Source organism: Coregonus lavaretus, assembly GCF_964263955.1.
Source record: "Coregonus lavaretus genome assembly, contig: HAP1_SCAFFOLD_288, whole genome shotgun sequence".
In the NCBI taxonomy this organism is placed as follows: domain Eukaryota; kingdom Metazoa; phylum Chordata; class Actinopteri; order Salmoniformes; family Salmonidae; genus Coregonus; species Coregonus lavaretus.
Window position 1 is genome coordinate 74775 of NW_028165217.1, and position 22402 is coordinate 97176.

Sequence of the window (22402 nt, forward strand, 5' to 3'; positions counted from 1 at the left end):
GACTAGTCACGCCTTATCTTCCTCTTCCTCACGCTCAAAGCTAGGAAATAGACGTCTGTTAGGCTTCTCTCTCTTTTCTTTCTTTCCTCCTCCCCTGGGTCTGCATTGAAAAGAGTTATGGCCTGTCTTACCACAGTATCTGCATGGGGCCTCACACTCTCTGGCGAAATGCCCTCCTTTGTTACAGTTCAAGCATCGACCTCCCCCGCTGTAGCCTTCACTTTTCCCTGCCTTTACCCGCTATTTCCCAAAGAGTGGCCATTAGGTACTCTGCTCCTTTCTGCTCTTTCTTTGCTCTGTCCTGTCTGTTATTCTGCTCATGATGGATTGCATGTCTCTCTGAGGCTATTACACAATTCAGTTATTTTCCCAACATACTCTCCGTGATTGGCCCATGGCAAAAGTGTCCTCTCGGCATCCCCTGAAACCCATTGCCCTCTAACGGCAGCCCAAACCTTACTATTCCTGTTTTGGGGTGGGTCATTCCTTCTACCGCTCTGGCCACGTCCTCTGTGTTCATGGCCTGTCTGCTAAATGGCATATTATTATTATTATTATTATTATTATTATTACTGTATACATCTAAGGTTGCTGGGGCCCCTTTCATTCCCTGCCAATAGATTAGGTAAGGCTATCAGTTGGTACTGGCCCCCTTCTACTCTCTCTCTCTCTCTCACTGCTTCTTCATGCTCTTCTCCCATATCTATATAGTGCCCTCTAGGATGGGAGTTTGCTCTACTTCCTTGTTTCCTTTCCTCGCTCAAGTCTCGTATGGTTCTCTCCATCTCCTGCAGCTGTTCCGCACCTCTTCTTACTTCCTCTTCCAATATTTTCACTTCCTTATTTCTTTCTTCTCTCTCTCTGTCCTCCCTTTCCTGATTCTTCAGTTCTGTTTGGGTCAAACCCCCATCAAGCATCAGGCTTCCCCAGTCGCCGTCACCCGTCAGGCTCATACGACTTTCTTCTTCCTGTAATCTGGACATGTTCTCAACCCCGTCTCGTATAGCTCTTGCTGCTTCTAGCAGTGCCCCTACCTCCTGTCTCCGATCGCCCAAATCGCAAGCCCTCACCCATTTTTCTCCTTCTTCCTCTTCTGGTCGCTTATGATATTCGACTTTCCCCACAATGTCAAGCGTTGGAGCCATCAGTTTTGGTACCTCGTATGGGGGTGGTGACGTAGGCAGTTCTGGGTATAATCTGGGCGGGGGCGGAGCCGTAAGCAAATTTGGATTCTTCTTTCTTGTCCTGCTTCTCCTTGTTGTTCTGTTTTTCTTCCCACATTTTCTTAAGTTTTCCCAACATTGCCAGTCCTATTCTTTCCTTCAGCCTTGCTTTTTCCATTGCTTCCTTGATTTTACCTCTTCTGGGTTCTCCTTCTTTCTTCCATTCTTCCTCAGTTTTCTGGGTTTTCCGCTTCAACGTTTCCAGTATTCTCCCTGGTTCGCTTCCTACAGGCACTCCATCGGGGGATAGTATACAACCATCTTCTATCCATTCCTTATAGAGTTTATCTCCTCGCCTGCTCCATTCCTTCCCGTCCTTTCCTCCATTAGTTTCAAGTGTGGATTTTAGAACCTTCAATATTCTTTCCGCTTCTCCACTGGTAGTCATGTATTTCGTTTTAATTTGTAATATTCGTCCGTTATTTATTTATTTAAATCAAATTATTCCCACCTAATTAGTTAAAGTCGGTGCATATTTATATTTCAACGATAAACCAAATGATTTCAGTCTAATTATTTAACCAGTATTTTGCAGGGTCAAACATCAAACGTTAAATCAAATACTAAACCAAATTGCTTCAACATAATTATTTAAAACCAGTATTATGCTATGTCAAACATCAAACGTTACAGTTCAGTTATACCAGTTCAAACGTTTCAGTTTAGTCATACTAGTTATTCATTATTTTACCTTTATGTTCCCAATTTACTATTACTCCTACCAACCTCGCCTCCTATTCCTCCTCCTATCTACCAAATACTCCGCCGAACCTAGCCGTACCCTCGTAGTTACGGACCTCGCCGGTCTCTAGTATTTTATCTAAAATTTCCTGAACCTAGCCGTACCCTCGTAGTTACGGACCTCGCCGATAGCTATTACTAATTCAATTATTCCCTATATCCTCGAACCTAGCCGTACCCTCGTAGTTACGGACCTCGCCGGTGTAATTCTTCGAACCTAGCCATACCCTCGTAGTTACGGACCTCGCCGATAGCTATTACTAATTCAATTATTCCCTATATCCTCGAACCTAGCCGTACCCTCGTAGTTACGGACCTCGCCGGTGTAATTCTTCGAACCTAGCCATACCCTCGTAGTTACGGACCTCGCCGATAGCTATTACTAATTAAATTATTCCCTATATCCTCGAACCTAGCCGTACCCTCGTAGTTACGGACCTCGCCGGTAGAACAATACTCTATGGTACCATGGTTTAACATCACATTCACCACAGGTTTGCTTGTCACAATATGGTGCTTATCTACTCATAATAATTTGTATAATAATTCATAATTTAGTTCACTTACATCAAACAGGTGTTTCACAAAATTAATTTGGATAAAGCCAATGTGCAGAACTTTAGTTATATAACAATAGGTGTCTGCTTACCTGTTTTTAGTTGTCCGGACTTTTTGTGAAACACACCGTCCAACGACAGCGATGTCCAATCGGCCGGACAATTCCCAGCGAAGTCCCTCTACCAGATCACGTCGTGGTCACCAATTATCAAGTTGCGTCAATTCAAATCTGGTATAGGAACAAAAAGAGGTCAATACACGTCTTCTAAAATAGACTATTATTTTAATTAATGCAAACACTTGAATGGTAAATATGATGTTCGTATATACGGGCCCACTGAAACACCACGCAGGGCAGTCAGAGAACTAACTTTTTCAACCCAAGGTTCTTCTTTAATACTCTGACAGAGATAGGTCCTGCTCCAGGCTGGGCCTGTCATAGTAGAGGCTGGGTGTGGTTTAAACTTACCCAACCTATCGATGGCGCACAGGCTGGTCCCAGCCCCTTGGCGCTTCACTGTTGCCGGGCATTAGTTGTTATCTTTACAACTTGTCTCGAGTCAGCAACCTCAGACATAGTTTGTCCTTCTTCATTGTAGCAGTACACATGTCCTTGAGCAGTTTAACAAAGAGGCAGTGTGTGTGTGTGTGAGTCACAAGTCTATCTCAGCCTACCCCCTAACGGTTCCTCACATTAATCACAGCTTGTTATGTTAAACAATCTATATCAGTACAGCACAAACCTATTATGTTTAATCATTAATGTATTCTTTCTAAGCTAGGCATCACATCTAGTTGTAAGAGAATAGATCCCCACACTAACACATGTCAAACTGTCAGTATTCTGTTAATGCATAGACAGTTATTACTCTAAAACGGTGTTTCTTGATGATCCTTTAGATAATTAAGAGTTTTGCCCCTCTGTCCACTCATCACAGTACTGGTTGTTCTTGTTATTCCATGAAAATACTCAGTTGAAGCTGGCTGTGTAATAGTGTTAGCTTATAATATTAATAATAATAATAATTTAATATCTTGCCTATGTAAAGTGACTTTGGGTTTCTTGAAAAGCGCTTCAGAAATAGTGTATTTATTATTATTATTATTATTAATAAGAATAACAATTAATTGTATTTATCCTGTAAAGTGCATTTGTCGCACCCAAGGCACTGTTTGTCGTTCATCATCTCTGACTGCATCTCTTATTAACTAAATCTCCTATTCACCCCTTTGACAGGCTGAAGGATGCCAAAGTCGGTAAGGGCTCCAAAGTGGGCTCCAACATGACTCTGTACCGCAACGACAACTTCACAGAGGCTTACCCAGCGGGCGGAGTCACCTTGCCGGTGGGTTCCGTGCTGCACGTGCGTGTGTCCGTAGAGGAGTCAGAGACTGAGCGTTTTGTGGTCGTTCTGGAGGACTGCTATGCCACGCAATCCCCCGACCCTGAGGACATCATGCGATACTACATCATTCAGAACAAGTATGTGTGTGTGTGTGTCTTGGTTCATACTCAAGGAACATATGGAGGAGGTTTTCCCATTAAGCCTAGTCCTGGACTATAAAACACTTTAAATGGAGTTTCTCCATTGAGAATGCTTTTTAATCCAGGACCAGGTTTAATCTGTGTCTGGGAAACCGGCCCCTAATGTTTATGTATTTTGTGTTGCGTTATCTAACTTAAACCCTGGCCCTCCCTGTTTCCTAGATGTCCGACTGAATTCCGTCAGGTGAGGGTGGAGGAGAGCGGCTCGTCCCTCAGGGCTCGCTTCTCTGCTCTGCTGTTCCTCTACCAGGGGGACTACCGGGACGTCTTCCTGCACTGCAGACTCAGCCTTTGTGACCAGAGGAGCTCCTCCTGCACTCCAGTGAGTCCTGCATCTTTCCCGCTGGCTCATCCAATCAGTTTGTGGTCTCTCTCTGGTCTCACTCAGTTTGTGGTCTCTCTCTGGTCTCACTCAGTTTGTGGTCTCTCTCTGGTCTCACTCAGTTTGTGGTCTCTCTCTGGTCTCACTCAGTTTGTGGTCTCTCTCTGGTCTCACTCATTTTGTGTGTAGTCTCTCCGACTCTCCTGAGGCTCTCTTGAGTCTTTCTGTATCCACAGCACCTCAGAGTAGGAGTACTGATCTAGGATCAGGTCCCCACCTGTCCATATAGTCTTATTTATTATGACCTAAAAGGTGAAACTACTACTACAGCACTACTACTCTGAGAGGCTTCGTGGATACGGGCCCTGGTCTCTCTGTCTCAGTGTCTGGTCTCTCAGTATCTGGTCTCTCTGACTCAGTGTCTGGTCTCTCTGTCTCAGTGTCTGGTCTCTCTGACTCTCATGAGTCTCTCTGTCTCAGTATCTGGTCTCTCTGACTCTCCTGAGTCTCTCTGTCTCAGTATCTGGTCTCTCTGTCTCAGTATCTGGTCTCTCTGACTCAGTGTCTGGTCTTTCTGACTCAGTGTCTGGTCTCTCTGACTCTCCTGAGTCTCTCTGTCTGTGTCTGGTCTCTCTGTCTCAGTGTCTGGTCTCTCTGACTCTCTCTGGTCTCTCTGTCTCCGTCTCTGGTCTCTCTGACTCTCTGGTCTCAGTGTCTGGTCTCTCTGGTCTCTCTGTCTCAATGTCTGGTCTCTCTGTCTCAGTCTCTGGTCTCTGTGACTCTCTCTGGTCTCTCTGACTCCTTCTCGTCTCTCTCCTCAGGTGTGCTTGAAAAGGAAATACCGCTCTGTCACCCCCTCCATCCCCCTCGAACCCCTCACCATCGGACCAATCACCTGTGAGTATGACCTCCTTATAAGTTGTCAATCAAAACGAATGGTTTTGATCTCAGTGATGGACACTCAGGTAAATAACTAACTAACCAACTAAATACCTAAATAAATAACCGTATATTTGTTTTTGACTTTCAGGGTCCCAAAATGAAGATTGAACTTCCTGAATCCCTGTCATGCTTCCTGTATCCTAAATAAACAATGCATCCAATTATCGAAATTATTTATGTGAAGTTCATTAACCTATCTCACCTATACATAATTTATGATAAACAATGCCATTTCATATTTGACATACATCCAGTTATTAAAAATGTTCTTTTAATGATATTTTTATATTCCTCATAGGGCTAGAATGATTGGTAAAATATTTTATTTTGAACAAAGACAAATTTGTTGTTGAACCTTTAACTAAGGCTTGAGGACAGAAAGTGTATGTGCTGGACACTGATGTTTGATATGTGAAAATAAATGGACATATAGTTGGGATTATAGCAACACAAACATCTCCCTTTTCTAGTTTGGACTGCAGCAAGCACTTTTATTTGAAATAAAATTGTATTTAATCATATTGCTCTAAAATGCTTTGTATGTGCAATAATTTAATAGTGTTAACAAAGATGATAAATGTATTTATCAATGTGTTAATGTATTAATGTACGAATAATGTACTGGGCATGTACTTTACCATTGCTATAGCTTAGTTCTTTCTCATTTTGTATTTGTATTTATTATGGATCCCCATTAGCTGCTGCCAAGGCAGCATCTACTCTTCCTGGGGTCCAGCAAAATTAAGGCAGTTATACAATTTAAAAAACATTACAATACATTCACAACAGATTTCACAACACATTAAGTGTGTGCCCTCAGGCCCCTACTCTACTACCACATATCTACAATACAAAATCCATGTGTACGTGTGTGTATGTTATCGTGTGTTTGTATGCATGTGTCTGTGCCTATGTTTGTGTTGCTTCACAGTCCCCTCTGTTCCATAAGGTGTATTTTTGTTTTTTAAATCTAATTTTACTGCTTGCATGAATTCATTGATGTGGAATAGAGTTCCATGTAGTCATGGCTCTATGTAGTACTGTGCACCTCCCATAGTCTGTACTGGACTTGGGGACTGTGAAGAGACCTCTGGTGGCATATCTTTTGGGGTGTACGTGGGTGTCTGAGCTGTGTGCCAGTAGTTCAAACAGACAACTCGGTGCATTCAACATGTCAATACCTCTCACAAATACAAGTAGTGATGAAGTCAATCTCTCCTCCACTTTGAGCCAGGAGAGATTGACATGCATATTATTAATGTTAGCTCTGTGTACATCTAAGGGCCAGCCGTGCTGCCCTGTTCTGAGCCAATTGCAATTTTCCTAAGTCCCTCTTTGTGGCACCTGACCACACGATTGAACAGTAGTCCAGGTGTGACAAAACTAGGGCCTGTAGGACCTGCCTTGTTTATAGTGCTAAGAAGGCAGAGCAGTGTTTTATTATGGACTTCTCCCCATCTAAGCTACTGTTGTATCAATATGTTTTGACCATGACAGTTTACAATCCAGGGTTACTCCAAGCAGTTTAGTCACCTCAACTTACTCAATTTCCACATTATGCATTACAAGATTTAGTTGAGGTTTAGGGTTTAGTGAATGATTTGTCTCAAATACAATGCTTTTAGTTTTAGAAATATTTAGGACTAACTTATTCCTTGCCACCCATTCTAAAACAAACTGCAGCTCTTTGTTAAGTGTTGCAATCATTTCAGTCGCTGTAGTAACTGACGTGTGGCATGTCGTTGGTAAATATTGAAAAAATTAAGGGGCCTATACAGCTGCCCTGGGGAATTCCTGATTCTACCAGGATTATGTTGGAGAGGCTTCCATTAAAGAACACCCTCTATAGCAGGGGGTGCATGGAGGAATGGGCCAAAATACCAGCAACAGTGTGTGAAAACCTTGTGAAGACTTACAGAAAACGTTTGACCTGTGTCATTGCCAACAAAGGGTATATAACAAAGTATTGAGAAACTTTTGTTATTGACCAAATACTTATTTTCCACCATAATTTGCAAATAAATTCATTAAAAATCCTACAATGTGATTTTCTGGATTTTTTTTTCTCATTTTGTCTGTCGTAGTTGACGTGTACCTATGATGAAAATTACAGGCCTCTCTCATCTTTTTAAGTGGGAGAACTTGCACAATTGGTGGCTGACTAAATACTTTTTCCCCCCACTGTACATGGTTAGTTATAACAGAATAGCAGAGCTTTGCCTCTATCATCTCCCTCTCTCCAGAACAAAGATCCACTCTCTCTATTAATATACTCTGTTACAAGTCTCTCCACAAACATCTGATAATCATCATGGGCACTCCCATTCTTTGATGTTATTACTCTTTACCCCAAGTCAGTATATCCTGTCCATCCATCATGCTATCATAAACATCAGTAATCTCCTTTGACATAACGGAATGTAGACTCTGTGGCGCCAAGCCAATTATCTAGTAACTCTAACCTGGTCCCCACGATATTATGACATGACATCATAACACTATAAAAACCTCATATCAGAGCCGAACTCGTACGACGAAGCTGCTGCTGGAGTCAGCCTAGTTGGAGTTAGCACCGCTGTCGCTGACACAGGCAGTCCCAGCGATGAAGGCGCAGGTAGATCAGGCACCAGTGCAGCGAAGCTATTCCTTATGTCAATCTGCTCCGAACCTCTTTCAGTCACTCCAGTCCGCTTAGCAGTATCCCACGACTTGTGACATGGGACCAGTGCTGATTGGAACACCCTTCTTGCTGTTCTCCGTCTACTTCACTACAGGATGGAGGAGGAGATGCAGATGGAGACGACTTCCTTGGCAGGCAAGTTCCAGGTAGCACAGGCCATTCGGATAGGGACAGATGACAAGGCTGGGAAACATCCATCAGGCCCGAGCGGCGTCCTGCCATAGGAGTTGAGAACGAGGAAGTTCTCATTTGCATTTTCCCCATAAATTAGTGCAAAATTGAGATTTGTTTGCTAAGCATAGCCACCTCATTCCTGTAGTCCTCCACTAGCAAACAATTTCCGCACTGGAACTCCGGATTGTCAATATTGTCCCGGACAAGAGCGTAAAATAAACACAGCTTCTACAGCTCTGGAAACGTTCAGTAGCTATTCCAGGCGAAGTGGGCTCCATTGCAACCTAGCTAGCTAGCTGGCTAGTTGGTAGCAGGTGTTGATACAGGTATCTGAGTTCTTGAGTTCCGAAGTTTTCGGCGTTGAGTCGGTGTCTCCCGACAGCAGCTGGCGGGGAAACACTAGAAGCACAATGAGGGGCTATACTGATCACACTCACACACTGGGAATAAGTACTTTCCTTTAGCTAAAGCTATTGCGAGCGTTGTACGAGTTCCCTTCGGGTAGTCTGGCTCGGCAGTAGTCTGGCTCGGCTGTAGTCATTGGGATCAGTCAAGACAATGATGAACCAGTAGGTGTCAGTATTACCACAAAAACTCTGCATCGTCACGGCAAAACAACAGCAGACTTAGAACGAGGAAACAAATGTTATAATTCCAATGAATTACGCAATTAATTAATTAAAAGGAAAATTCCACTTCTTTTCAACCTCATTTTCATTATTTCCAGCACAATACCATTGTCTACATATGTGGAAACGGCGCATTTCTACATTTTGTAGAAACAAATACATGTATACATTTAAAACGTTCTACCTGATGACATCATCAAAAGTTAAAACATGTTAAAAACATTGGCTGTGTTCCAAAATGCGCACTTGCATTCTCCTGTTCTTGTCATACCTACTCCTGCTCCCTCCCTCCAGTGCTCGATGTCGCCGGTCTACTAACCACCAGTCCTGGCATCCCACATTGTGCACACATGTTAACCAACCAGAGAGTATACTGTCTAGTATCGGAGAACGCAGATCGCTTAAAATCCGTTACATTTTAAATGTACTTCGACGTGACCTCCAACCTAAACAGGAAAACTGCATCATCACACGGCCGGCATCAACAAAAGCTAGTTTTCATGCTAGCTAGGTACGTCTGTTTATATTGTAGCCAATGTAGCAGCATGAGCAACTAGTGCTAGCAATTCAGTGAACAACTATCCCAGAACCGTGTCCTCCGGTGGGATCGGACTGGAGGAGGAAGGGAGAGCTAGCTGGTTGGGAAAATGGTGGAAGCGGATGTTCTGTTTGAATCAGTGTTGCCAACTTAGCGACATTGTCGCTATATTTAGCAAGTATTCAGACCCTTCTAGCGACACATTTTCAAAAAAGCGACTAGCGACAAATCTAGCGACTTTTTCTGGTGTTATTGGAGACTTTTGGAGACTGACGTGAAAGCACGTATCGTTCTTACTCTTCTCAACGAGCAGCGGGTGCTGCAGTAGGTACTGCCGTGGGCCCCACCCCCGTCCCAAAGCACTCACAGGCGGCCCAGTCCTCGCGCAGCAGTCCCTCCCAGCTGCAGTTAGAGCAGGAGATGTTCACCCCTTCACGTCCAGACTGCAAAGGAATCGCGCATGCGGGATGCCGCCGCCGCTGGCTGATCCTGCCTTGGCTTACATTCAGGGTGGGATGTAAATGTAGGGTGTTTTCTACTCCCTTTTTGTCTCTTCCACAACGTTTTTCCTCTCTCCTACAGCGTCCATCACAATTACATGCACATGGCCAATTATGCAAATTAGGTGATAACGTTTTTTAGCGACTTTTAGGACAGCCAATAGCTACTTTCCTTACTGAGGAGTTGGCAACACTGGTTTGAATCAGATGGCGTGTCGAGTGGACATGAGAGTGAGAAGAATTGGATTACAGTGGCGAATGCAACCTGAAATAAGAGAAGTAAAGTGATAATGGAAACTAGTAAATCCAAGCCTAGTTCTGATTATTTTTTGGTTGGAATAAGGGTTTTGGATCGATGTTGCTAACTGGGAGATCCGTTTGAAGTCTCTATTAAAATTGTGGATGTGTTGGATGAGGTGGCGTCGATGAGAGTAACGAGAAGTTGGCTTATTTCGGTTTTTTTGTGTTTCTATGGAACAGAAGGAGCGTGCTCTGCGCCTCAAGAAGATGTCGGATTGGAATGTGTCGTGTGTGGATCTTCGAAGCAGGGCGCCTATCAAGGGTGTGGCGCTAGAAGTAAATGCAAAGGATATACATCAATAATTGGATCAAGTGGTGGGAGCACAACAACTGACCTGCATGTGGAAGCCCGCTCCATCCATTCTATTGTTTTTTGATGAAGAGTCTCTCCCTTCGTTATATGAGATTCCCTGTAAGAGTGTTGTGTCTGAAAACATGTTGCTAATCATGCTGTGGAGGACAAGGAGATCCGCTGACACTGTACTTTGATTATAAAGGTTTATTCATAACAAAGGATTTCAGCGTCGATTTACAGATACCTGCAGGCATCTGGAGAACAGTGGACCCAAAATAAAATGTTGTTCTGACCTACTTTGTCTTCACCAAGTATTTATAATCTTTACCAAGATAGGGGTGGTTTCCCCTACAGACCAATCCCATCACTCCACACAACAGACTTCCTCTGTTTTAGGGTACTCCTATAGAACTGCTCTCCAGATGTCTCCCTGGGCCAAATCAACATTCTCTAAGCTACCATTTGCAAACACTAACAACGTCATAAATTCCTTAGATACCACACTACCATTTGCAAACGCCCACAAAGTCATACATTCCCTAGATACCACATTACCATTTGCAAAGCTAACAAAGTCATAAATTCCCTAGATACCACATTACCATTTGCAAAGCTAACAAAGTCATAAATTCCTTAGATACCACAAGAGCCTTCGTACCCAAACCCATGCAGTGTGAGAAATGTAAATGATTTGGTCATGTGTCAATTGTATGTAGACTGAACGAGTATTATATGCCACCTGAGCCTAAATGCTGCAATTGTGGTGGTGAACATGCACCCGAATTCCTGAAGTGTCCTGTTAGGGTGAAGGAGACGGAGGTGGCAAGAATAAGGACTGTCCAGAATGTGTCCTATCCGGAGGCGGTGAGAAGAGTGGAAGAAAGGAGTGGAGTTGAAGAAGTAATGGTAGGAGTAGAGACAATGGATAATATCAACAGAGGGATCATGAAATGTTGCATGTTAAGAAGGTGGACTTTGTAGCGTTTATTACTTTGGTTATCGACTGCACAGCGCGAACGGAGAGGAAATCTGAGAAAATTGGCATAATTGTGAGTGCGGCTGAGCGTTTTTTGGGACTCACTAATTTTTCGGAACAGGCATTGCAAGGAATCCTGTCGATGAATGCTCCGTCCTCACAGGCACCTGAGCCTGTGTAGGAATGTAATTTGAACTGTGACTGAAGGAGTGGGATGGTTTGATTTATTTTTGAATTTTGTATTATGTCGGGTCCCCCACCACGTCCTTCCCGCAATGGAATATATATATATTTTTAATATTCCATACTGTAGGTGGTGGCAATACACCAATAGGTGTAGTCTGTCATAAACCTTTACAGAAGAAGAGGAACAACAACTTGTCACACCCTGGCTCTGGGGACTCTATATGTTGAGCCAGGGTGTGTAGATTCTATGTGTTTATGTTCTGTGTGGGAGGTCTAGTTTGTGTATTTCTATGTTGGCCAGAGTGGCTCCCAATCAGAGGCAACGAGTGTCAGCTGTTGCTGGTTGTCTCTGATTGGGAGCCATATTTAAACAGTCTGTTTCCCTTAGTGTTTTGTGGGATCTTGTTTCCGTTTGGTTGTTTCTGTGTTAACCGTAGGACTGCACGTTTCGTTTATTGTGTTGTTGTTATATTATCACTTAAGATAATAAAGTTAAGTATGTTCGCAACTAACGCTGCGCATTGGTCTACTCTCTACGACGATCGTGACACAACTATCCCAGAATGGGAATATTTAACACAAATAACAAGTAACATAATCGATTTTCTCTGTTAGTGAATTAAGCTGACACAAAAAAATATGAAATAAGATAATTTGCTACCTGTTTAAGAACGATAAATACCCACAATAGTAGTGTTTCACTGTGAAACTAATATTGCATTGCGATATTTTATTTTCAGGTTTGCATTGTGGTAAATTCCTACAACTGTAACACTCATGCATATTTATTAAATTACACTGATGTTTAAGATAGCTTTGTTTTACATTCACCTTACGCATTGCTTAATTTGAGCCAGTGTGGTGATTTAAGTAAAATATATTTGAGTAGTTAACAGGGAAACAAGGAGTCTCTGACAGTTCGCAATAGAACATACCAGAGGGGGGCATCGTTTACTAGGCTACCTAAATTATTGGGATCATCAGGTTACCACCAGTGTTTGGAATACATTGAGTTCGTTGACAAAACAGACAATGGGACGCCTTTTCACATGGAGATGTATTTGTCAAAGGTCCGCGGTGGGTCTGTATAAACTAAGCTGATATAATGGAGACAGGTTTGTAGCAGCGAATGTCAACTATTCATTTACTGTTATAGTATTTCTAAGTAGCAGCCATATCAGCCACGGAAACTAATTGTTTTCACTTTATGATAGAACATTTTGATAATTTTTTTTGCCTAACTGGGGCTCTACCTGAAATGTTAGGATTTTCTTGTGATCAAAACAACACTATTTTGCTCAAATAGAGATAGAATCTCCCTGTAGCTCAGTTGGTAGAGCACAGCGCTTGCAACGCCAGGGTTGTGGGTTCGTTTCCCACGGGGGGGCAGTATGAAAATGTATGCACTCACTAACTGTAAGTCGCTCTGGATAAGAGTGTCTGCTAAATGACTAAAATGTAAATCTAATTGTGTTTCTTTGAAAAATTGGGCCTGGTTGAGAATATAACATTCTGCCTGAGTGTGGTGCTGTTTACCGCAATTTACTGGATTATTTTGTGACCAGAACAAAACTACTTATTTTACTCAACTATAGATTTAAATAAATGGTGTTTCTTTAAAAAGATGGCCCTGGCTGACATGGACTGTTTCCTCACCTTATTCTCCTTGTGGTTATCCATGGTTGTTGGTTATTTTTTGTTGGTTATTTACCTGGTAACAACAAGTGAAAACTTAACAAGGACTGAAGCGAGACACCTTATTTTACTCAACAAAGATTGAAATAAATGTTGTTTCTTTGAAAAGATGGGCCTGGCTGACATGAAAAATAAATTAAGGGGAAAGGATCCAGAGGCTGATTATCTTTCTGCACATGGTAAAAACAAACGTAGGACATTGAGCGCTACCTGAATTGACTCAGAACAGTAATATAAATTGGCCTAAAGCAGGGCTGCCCAACCCTCCACCTGGAGATCTACTGTCCTGTAGGTTTTCAGTCCAACCCTAATGTAGCATATCTGATTCAGCTAGTTAAGGTCTTGTTGAGCAGCTAATAAGTAGAATCAGGTGTGTTAAATAAGGGTTGGACTGAAAACCCACAGGACGGTAGATCTCCAGGAAGAGGGTTGGAGTGAAAACCCACAGGACGGTAGATCTCCAGGAAGAGGGTTGGAGTGAACCTACAGGAAGGTAGATCTCCAGGAAGAGGGTTGGAGTGAAAACCCACAGGACGGTAGATCTACAGGAAGAGGGTTGGGCAGCCCTGGCCTACACTATCACAGCGAGGTCAAACAGGTGTGTGTGTGTGTGTGTCAGATAATCAAATGTCCACAGCAACACTATTGATTATTCTCTAGCCCCAGTGTATGTGGTGTACCATGGTCTTAGTCATACTCTCACTAACCCTCATCTTTTCTCTGTCTCTCCGTCCGGAGGGCCTGAGGCTCTTGGACCATGACTGAGGACACCCTGGCCTGACACCTGGATGTGCCTGGCCCAATCCACCTGCAAATTTTAACAATGGTGTAAAGTAGCTCAAGCCAATGCTTACACCTATCCAATGCTTGGATGTCCATGAGGAGAGGGGTAGACAATTGGTATTATAGAGTACTACAGTATGAGGCATAATACCCTTAAAACTTGGTGGTCAAACAGGGAAATGGTTCCAATCGTTTTTCCACCATTCATTTTTCCCATAAGGGATCTTAGAAACACTTCAAATAAGGGCTGTGTTTCATGAAGGCTTACCCTGGCGTGACGTTTTGATAACCGACAAGGTTACTTTTTTATCAATATATTGGCCTGTATTTACCCCCCAAAAATGAAATGCTAATTAGCTGCTAATGTGGCTATTATAAAAAAACTACAAATGACATGATCGGGACGAGACTACCGAATCGAGGTAAAGGTAAGAATCTCTGGATTAACTATCTGTTTGCTAAATGTAGTAATGAATAAATTGGCTGCATTTCTTTAAATTGACAATTCTGTGAACTGTCTTGGGCAAGTTTTAAATTGACACAATACCTGTTAGCAAAGGTGTCAGCTAGAGATGACGTGCAGGAGCTTGCAGGGATTTGTAGTCTTGCATGATGTTTACTTTGATGCTAATTAGCATTTTCGATTCTGAGAGTAAATAGAGCTGAATATATTGATAAGAATCACCTTATCCAAGCGAGATTTACACAGTTATCAAAACGCCATGCCAGGGTAAGCCTACACGAAACACAGCCCTTATTTTAAGTATGGGAAAAATGAATGGTTGAAAAACGATTGGAACCATTTTCCTGTTTGACAGCTAGGTTTTATGGGTATTATGACACCTCCACTGTGGGGTTCTATACAGAGAAAAGTTACATTCCGCCTGTTGAGCCCCACCCTGCCTATTGTAAACCATTTCTCCATCCCATTCCTCCTGTTGAGCCCCACCCTGCCTATTTAGCCTCGGCCCAAACTATATCGCCATTACCAGTTGTTGTCCTAGCTCTCTTTAATAACACCTGTGATTGCTTTATGCCTCTCTCCTATGTCAATATGCCTTGCCTATTGCTGTTCCAGTTAGTTCTTATTATACAATTTCACTGTAGAACCCCAAGTCCCTCTCAAACTGCCTCAAATAGTTCCTTTGTTCCACCCCCCATACACGCCGAGACCGGCTCAATCGGTGCCTCCAGTGATGCTATCTATTTCATTGTTACCCAACGCTTAGGTTTACCTCCACTGTACTCATATCCTTCCATATCCTTGTCTGTACATAATGCCCTGAATCTATACAATGCCCGGAAATCTTCCCCCTTTATTCTCTGTACCCAACGCACTAGAAGACCAGTTCTTAAAGCCTTTAGCCATATCCTTATTCTAGTCCTCCTCTGTTCCTCTGGTGATGTAGAGGCTAACCCAGGCCCTGCAGCCCCCAGTATCACTCTTACTCCCCAGGAGCTATCATTTGTTGACTTCTGTAACCGTAAAAGCCTTGGTTTTCTGCACATTAACATCAGAAGCCTCTTTCCTAAGTTTGAGTTATTCACTACGTTAGCACACTCCGCCAACCCTGATGTTCTAGCAGTGTCTGAATCCTGGCTTAGGAAGGCCACCAAACATTCAGAAATGTCCATCCCCAACTACAACATTTTCCGTCTAGATAGAACTGCCAAAGGGGGTGGAGTTGCAATCTACTGTAGAGAGAGCCTGCAGAGCTCTATCATACTATCCAGGTCTGTGCCCAAACAGTTTGAGCTTCTACTTCTAAAAATCCACCTTTCCAGAAATAAGTCTCTCACTGTTGCCGCTTGCTACAGACCCCCCTCAGCCCCCAGCTGTGCCCTGGACACCATATGTGAATTGATTGCCCCCCATTTATCCTCAGAGTTCGTACTGCTTGGTGACCTAAACTGGGATATGCTTAACACCCCGGCCATCCTACAATCCAAACTAGATACCCTCAATCTCAAACAAATGATCAATGAACCTACCAGGTACAACCCTAAATCCGTAAATATGGGCACCCTCATAGATATCATCCTGACTAACTTACCCTCTAAATACACCTCTGCTGTCTTCAACCAGGATCTCAGCGATCACTGCCTTATTGCCTGCGTCCGTAACGGGTCCGCAGTCAAACGACCACCCCTCATCACTGTCAAACGCTCCCTAAAACACTTTAGCGAGCAGGCCTTCCTAATTGACCTGGCCCAGGTATCCTGGATGGATATCGATCTCATTCCGTCAGTAGAGGATGCCTGGTTGTTCTCAATCTTAAATAAGCATGCCCCATTCAAAAAATACAGAATTAAGAACAGATATAGCCCCTGGTTCTCCTCAGACTTGACTGCCCTTGACCAGCACAAAAACATCCTGTGGCGTACTGCATTAGCATCGAATAGCCCCCGCGATATGCAACTTTTCAGGGAAGTCAGGAAAGCAAAGGCTAGCTTTTTCAAACAGAAATTTGCATCCTGTAGCACTAACTCCAAAAAGTTTTGGGACACTGTAAAGTCCATGGAGAATAAGAGCACCTCCTCCCAGCTGCCCACTGCACTGAGGCTAGGAAACACTATCACCACCGATAAATCTACAATAATCGAGAATTTCAACAAGCATTTTGCTACGGCTGGCCATGCTTTCCACCTGGCTACCACTACCCCGGCCACCAGCTCTGCACCTTCCGCTGCGACTTGCCCATGCCCACCCCCCGCTTCTCCTTCACACAAATTCAGACAGCTGATGTTCTGAAAGAGCTGAAAAATCTGGACCCCTACAAATCATATGGGCTAGACAATCTGGACCCTTTCTTTCTAAAATTAGCTGCCGAAATTGTCGCAACCCCTATTACTAGCCTGTTCAACCTCTCTTTCGTAACGTCTGAGATCCCCAGAGATTGGAAAGCTGCTACGGTCATCCCCCTCTTCAAAGGGGGTGACACTCTAGATCCAAACTGTTACAGACCTATGTCCATCCTACCCTGCCTTTCGAGTTTTTGAAAGCCAAGTTAACAAACAGATCACCGACCATTTCGAATCCCACCGTACCTTCTCCGCTATGCAATCCGGTTTCCGAGCTGGTCATGGGTGCACCTCAGCCACGCTCAAGGTCCTAAACGATATTATAACCGCAATCGATAATAGACAGTACTGTGCAGCCGTCTTCATCGACCTGGCCAAGGCTTTCGACTCTGTCAACCACCGCATTCTTATTGGCAGACTAAATAGCCTTGGTTTCTCAAATGACTGCCTCGCCTGGTTCACCAACTACTTCTCAGATAGAGTTCAGTGTGTCAAATCGGAGGGCCTGTTGTCTGGACCTATGGCAGTCTCTATTGGGGTGCCACAGGGTTCAATTCTTGGGCCTACTCTTTTCTCTGCGTATATCAATGATGTCGCTCTTGCTGCTGGTGACTCTCAGATCCACCTCTACGCAGACGACACCATTTTGTATACATCTGGCCCTTCATTGGACACTGTGTTAACAAACCTCCAAACAAGCTTCAATGCCATACAACACTCCTTCAGTAGCCTCCAACTGCTCTTAAACACTAGTAAAACTAAATGCATGCTCTTCAATTGAATGCTGCTGGCACCTGCCCACCCGACTAGAATCACTACTCTCGACGGGTCTGACCTAGAGTATGTGGACAACTACAAATACCTAGGTGTCTGGTTAGACTGTAAACTCTCCTTCCAGACTCACATTAAGCATCTGCAATCCAAAGTTAAATCTAGAATCGGCTTCCTATTTCGCAACAAAGCCTCCTTCACTCATGCTGCCAAACATGCCCTCGTAAAACTGACTATCCTACCGATCCTTGACTTCGGCGATGTCATTTACAAAATAGCCTCCAACACTCTTCTCAGCAAATTGGATGTAGTCTATCACAGTGCCATCCGTTTTGTCACCAAAGCCCCATATACTACCCACCACTGTGACCTGTACGCTCTTGTTGGCTGGTCCTCACTACATATTAGTCGCCAAACCCACTGGCTCCAGGCCATCTATAAATCACTGCTAGGCAAATCCCCGCCTTATCTTAGCTCATTGGTCACCATAGCAACACCCATCCGTAGTATGCGCTCCAGCAGGTATATCTCACTGGTCATCCCCAAAGCCAACACCTCCTTTGGCCGCCATTCCTTCCAGTTCTCTGCTGCCAATGACTGGAACGAACTGTAAAAATCTCTGAAACTGGAGACTCTTATCTCCCTCACTAACTTTAAGCATCAGTTGTCAGAGCACCTTACCGATCACTGCACCTGTACACAGCCCATCTGAAATTAGCCCACCCAACTACCTCATCCCCATATTGTTATTTATTTTGCTCATTTGCACCCCAGTATCTCTATTTGCACATCATCTCTTGCACATCTATCATTCCAGTGTTAATACTAATTGTAATTATTTTGCACTATGGCCTATTTATTGCCTTACCTCCATAACTTGCTACATTTGCACACACTGTATATATATATTTTCTGTTGTATTTTTAACTTTATGTTTTGTTTTACCCCATATGTAACTCTGTGTTGTTGTTTTTATCGCACTGCTTTGCTTTATCTTGGCCAGGTCGCAGTTGTAAATGAGAACTTGTTCTCAACTGGCTAACCTGGTTAAATAAAGGTGAAAAAAATTAATAAAAATATTGTAAATCATTTCTCCATCCCATTCCTCCTGTTAAGCAAATGAAGAGGAGAGCCTGTGACTATACTTGATGTAGTAAATTACTTTTCCTGTCAATGACTTTATTTTATAAACTTCCTTTTTTGTGTATGTGTGTCCCTTTTTGAAGGTTTAATAAAACCTTAATTCAGCCAAGAAATACATATTTTCATTGTTGGACTATTCAACACACTGAGAAGTCATGTACCAATGAGGTTAATTGGTTACATTGCAGTTGTGTGTGGTGTTGTTGCCATTCACACTCATCTAGCCTTGTTATGGAATAACTGATAACTGACTAAATACCTCAGCATTAAGAAATCATTGGGGAAAGAAGTCACACTTCCAGTTTGCACTAATCTATATTTGACTTGCTGTTCTACAGAGATACAAACTGTATAAAAGTATATATTCAAGACCCTATGGTCAGATGGCTTTTCATAAAGATGTCATGGTAAGTAATGGAATCCAAGTTTCTGGGTGAGTGACTTGAGGGGGAGAAAGAACCAGTGGAGGCAGCAACAGGCAGGTAGAGGGGGGCCAGATGGGATTGGGCCAGACAGGTAGCAGGTAGAGGGGGGCCAGGTGGATTGGGCCAGGCAGGTAGCAGGTAGAGGTGTGCCAGGTGGATTGGGCTAGGCAGGTAGCAGGTAGAGGGGGCCCAGGTGGGATTGGGCCAGGCAGGTAGCAGGTAGAGGGGGGCCAGGTAAGATTGGGCCAGGCAGGTAGCAGGTAAAGGGGGCCCAGGTGGGATTGGGCCAGGCAGGTAGCAGGTAGAGGGGGGCCAGGTAAGATTGGGCCAGGCAGATGGCAGGTAGAGGGGGGCAGGTAAGATTGGGCCAGGCAGGTAGCAGGTAGAGGGGGCCCAGGTGGGATTGGGCCAGGCAGGTGGCAGGTAGAGGGGGCCCAGGTGGGATTGGGCCAGGCAGGTAGAGGGGGGGCAGGTAAGATTGGGCCAGGCAGGTGGCAGGTAGAGGGGGGCAGGTAAGATTGGGCCAGGCAGGTAGCAGGTAGAGGGGGCCCAGGTGGGATTGGGCCAGGCAGTTAGCAGGTAGAGGGGGCCCAGGTAAGATTGGGCCAGGCAGGTAGAGGGGGGGCAGGTAAGATTTGGCCAGGCTTGTAGCGGGTAGAGGGGAGCCAGCTGGATTGGGCCAGGCACGTCCAGGTGTCAGGCCAGGGTGTCCTCAGTTGCAGTCCAAGCGCCTCAGGTTGATGGTTATTTACCTGGTAACAACAAGTGAAAACTTAACAAGGACTGAAGCGAGACACCTTATTTTACTCAACAAAGATTGAAATAAATGTTGGAAAGGATCCAGAGGCTGATTATCTTTCAGGATGGTAGATCTCCAGGAAGAGGGTTGGAGTGAAAACCCACAGGACGGTAGATCTACAGGAAGAGGGTTGGGCAGCCCTGGCCTACACTATCACAGCGAGGTCAAACAGGGGTGTGTGTGTGTCAGATAATCAAATGTCCACAGCAACACTATTGATTATTCTCTAGCCCCAGTGTATGTGGTGTACCATGGTCTTAGTCATACTCTCACTAACCCTCATCTTTTCTCTGTCTCTCCGTCCGGAGGGCCTGAGGATCTTGGACCATGAGTGAGGACACCCTGGCCTGACACCTGGATGTGCCTGCCCCCCCCCCGCCCCCCCATAATTAACCTATACAGCTCTGGAGCCATTGTCTTACCTACAGTACTACTGAAATAACTTCTGTCAATTATTTGTCATTTTATAGAATACCCTTTCTTAATAATGACTCAAAGGTGTGTGACGATTAACATTGTCTGTCCTTCTCCCAAAGTGTGGACTTGCAAATTTTAACAATGGTGTAAAGTAGCTCAAGCCAATGCTTACACCTATCCAATGCTTGGATGTCCATGAGGAGAGGGGTGGACAATTGGTATTATAGAGTACTACAGTATGAGTCATAATACCCTTAAAACTTAGTGGTCAAACAGGGAAATGGTTCCAATCGTTTTTCCACCATTCATTTTTCCCATAAGGGATCTTAGAAACACTTCAAATAAGGGCTGTGTTTCGTGAAGGCTTACCCTGGCGTGATGTTTTGATAAATATATTGGCCTGTATTTACCCCCCAAAAATGAAATGCTAATTAGCTGCTAATGTGGCTATTATAAAAAAACTACAAATGACATGATCGGGACGAGACTACCGAATCGAGGTAAAGGTAAGAATCTCTGGATTAACTATCTGTTTGCTAAATGTAGTAATGAATAAATTGGCTACATTTCTTTAAATTGACAATTCTGTGAACTGTCTTGGGCAAGTTTTAAATTGACCCAATACCTGTTAGCAAAGGTGTCAGCTAGAGATGACGTGCAGGAGCTTGCAGGGATTTGTAGTCTTGCATGATGTTTACTTTGATGCTAATTAGCATTTTCGATTCTGAGAGTAAATAGAGCTGAATATATTGATAAGAATCACCTTGTCCCAGAGAGATTTACACAGTTATCAAAACGTCACGCCAGGGTAAGCCTACACGAAACACAGCCCTTATTTTAAGTATGGGAAAAATGAATGGTTGAAAAACGATTGGAACCATTTTCCTGTTTGACAGCTAGGTTTTATGGGTATTATGACACCTCCACTGTGGGGTTCTTTACAGAGAAAGGTTACAGGGAATGGGGTGCCCTTTGGGACGCATTCTGCCAGTTGAGCCCCACCCTGCCTGTTGTAAATCATTTCTCCATCCCATTCCTACTGTTGAGCCCCACCCTGCCTATTGTAAATCATTTCTCCATCCCATTCCCCCAGTTAAGAAAATGAAGAGGAGAGCCTGTGACTATACTTGATGTAGTAAATTACTTTTCCTGTCAATGAATTTATTTTATAAACTTCCTTTATTGTGTATGTGTGTCCTTTTTGAAGGTTTAATAAAACCTTAATCCAGCCAAGAAATCCATATTTTCATTGTTGGACTATTCAACACACTGAACAGTCATGTACCAATGAGGTTAATTGGTTACATTGCAGTTGTGTGTGGTGTTGTTGCCATTCACACTCATCTAGCCTTGTTATGGAATAACTGATAACTGACTAAATACCTCAGCATTAAGAAATCATTGGGGAAAGAAGTCACACTTCCAGTTTGCACTAATCTATATTTGACTTGCTGTTCTACAGAGATACAAACTGTATAAAAGTATACATTCAAGACCCTATGGTCAGATGGCTTTTCATAAAGATGTCATGGTAAGTAATGGAATCCAAGTTTCTGGGTGAGTGACTTGAGGGGGAGAAAGAACCAGTGGAGGCAGCAACGGGCAGGTAGAGGGGGGCCAGATGGGATTGGGCCAGGTAGCAGGTAGAGGGGGGCCAGATGGGATTGGGCCAGGTAGCAGGTAGAGGGGGGCCAGATGGGATTGGGCCAGGTAGCAGGTAGAGGGGGTCCAGGTGAGATTGGACCAGGTAGCAGGTAGAGGGGGGACAGGTGTGATTGGTCCAGGCAGGTAGCAGGTAGAGGGGGGACAGATGGGATTGGTCCAGGCAGGTAGCAGGTAGAGGGGGGCCAGATGGGATTGGGCCAGACAGGTAGCAGGTAGAGGGGGGCCAGATGGGATTGGGCCAGACAGGTAGCAGGTAGAGGGGGGGGGGCAGGTGGATTGGGCCAGACAGGTA

General features: G+C 43.9%; 1 protein-coding gene across 1 annotated transcript in view; it reads left to right on the forward strand.

Annotated features, from left to right (window-relative positions):
* Positions 1–5440, forward strand: part of LOC311116120 (uncharacterized protein) — a gene marked incomplete at both ends in the record, with an annotated part of 30411 nt that extends 24971 nt beyond the window's left edge. Inside the window, 4 exons of the mRNA XM_084191252.1 lie at positions 3760–4005; positions 4231–4390; positions 5212–5287; positions 5421–5440. Coding sequence (XP_084047378.1) covers positions 3760–4005; positions 4231–4390; positions 5212–5287; positions 5421–5440 — 502 coding nt within the window. The remainder of the gene's footprint in view (positions 1–3759; positions 4006–4230; positions 4391–5211; positions 5288–5420) is intronic.
* Between the last annotated feature and the right edge of the window lie 16962 nt (positions 5441–22402).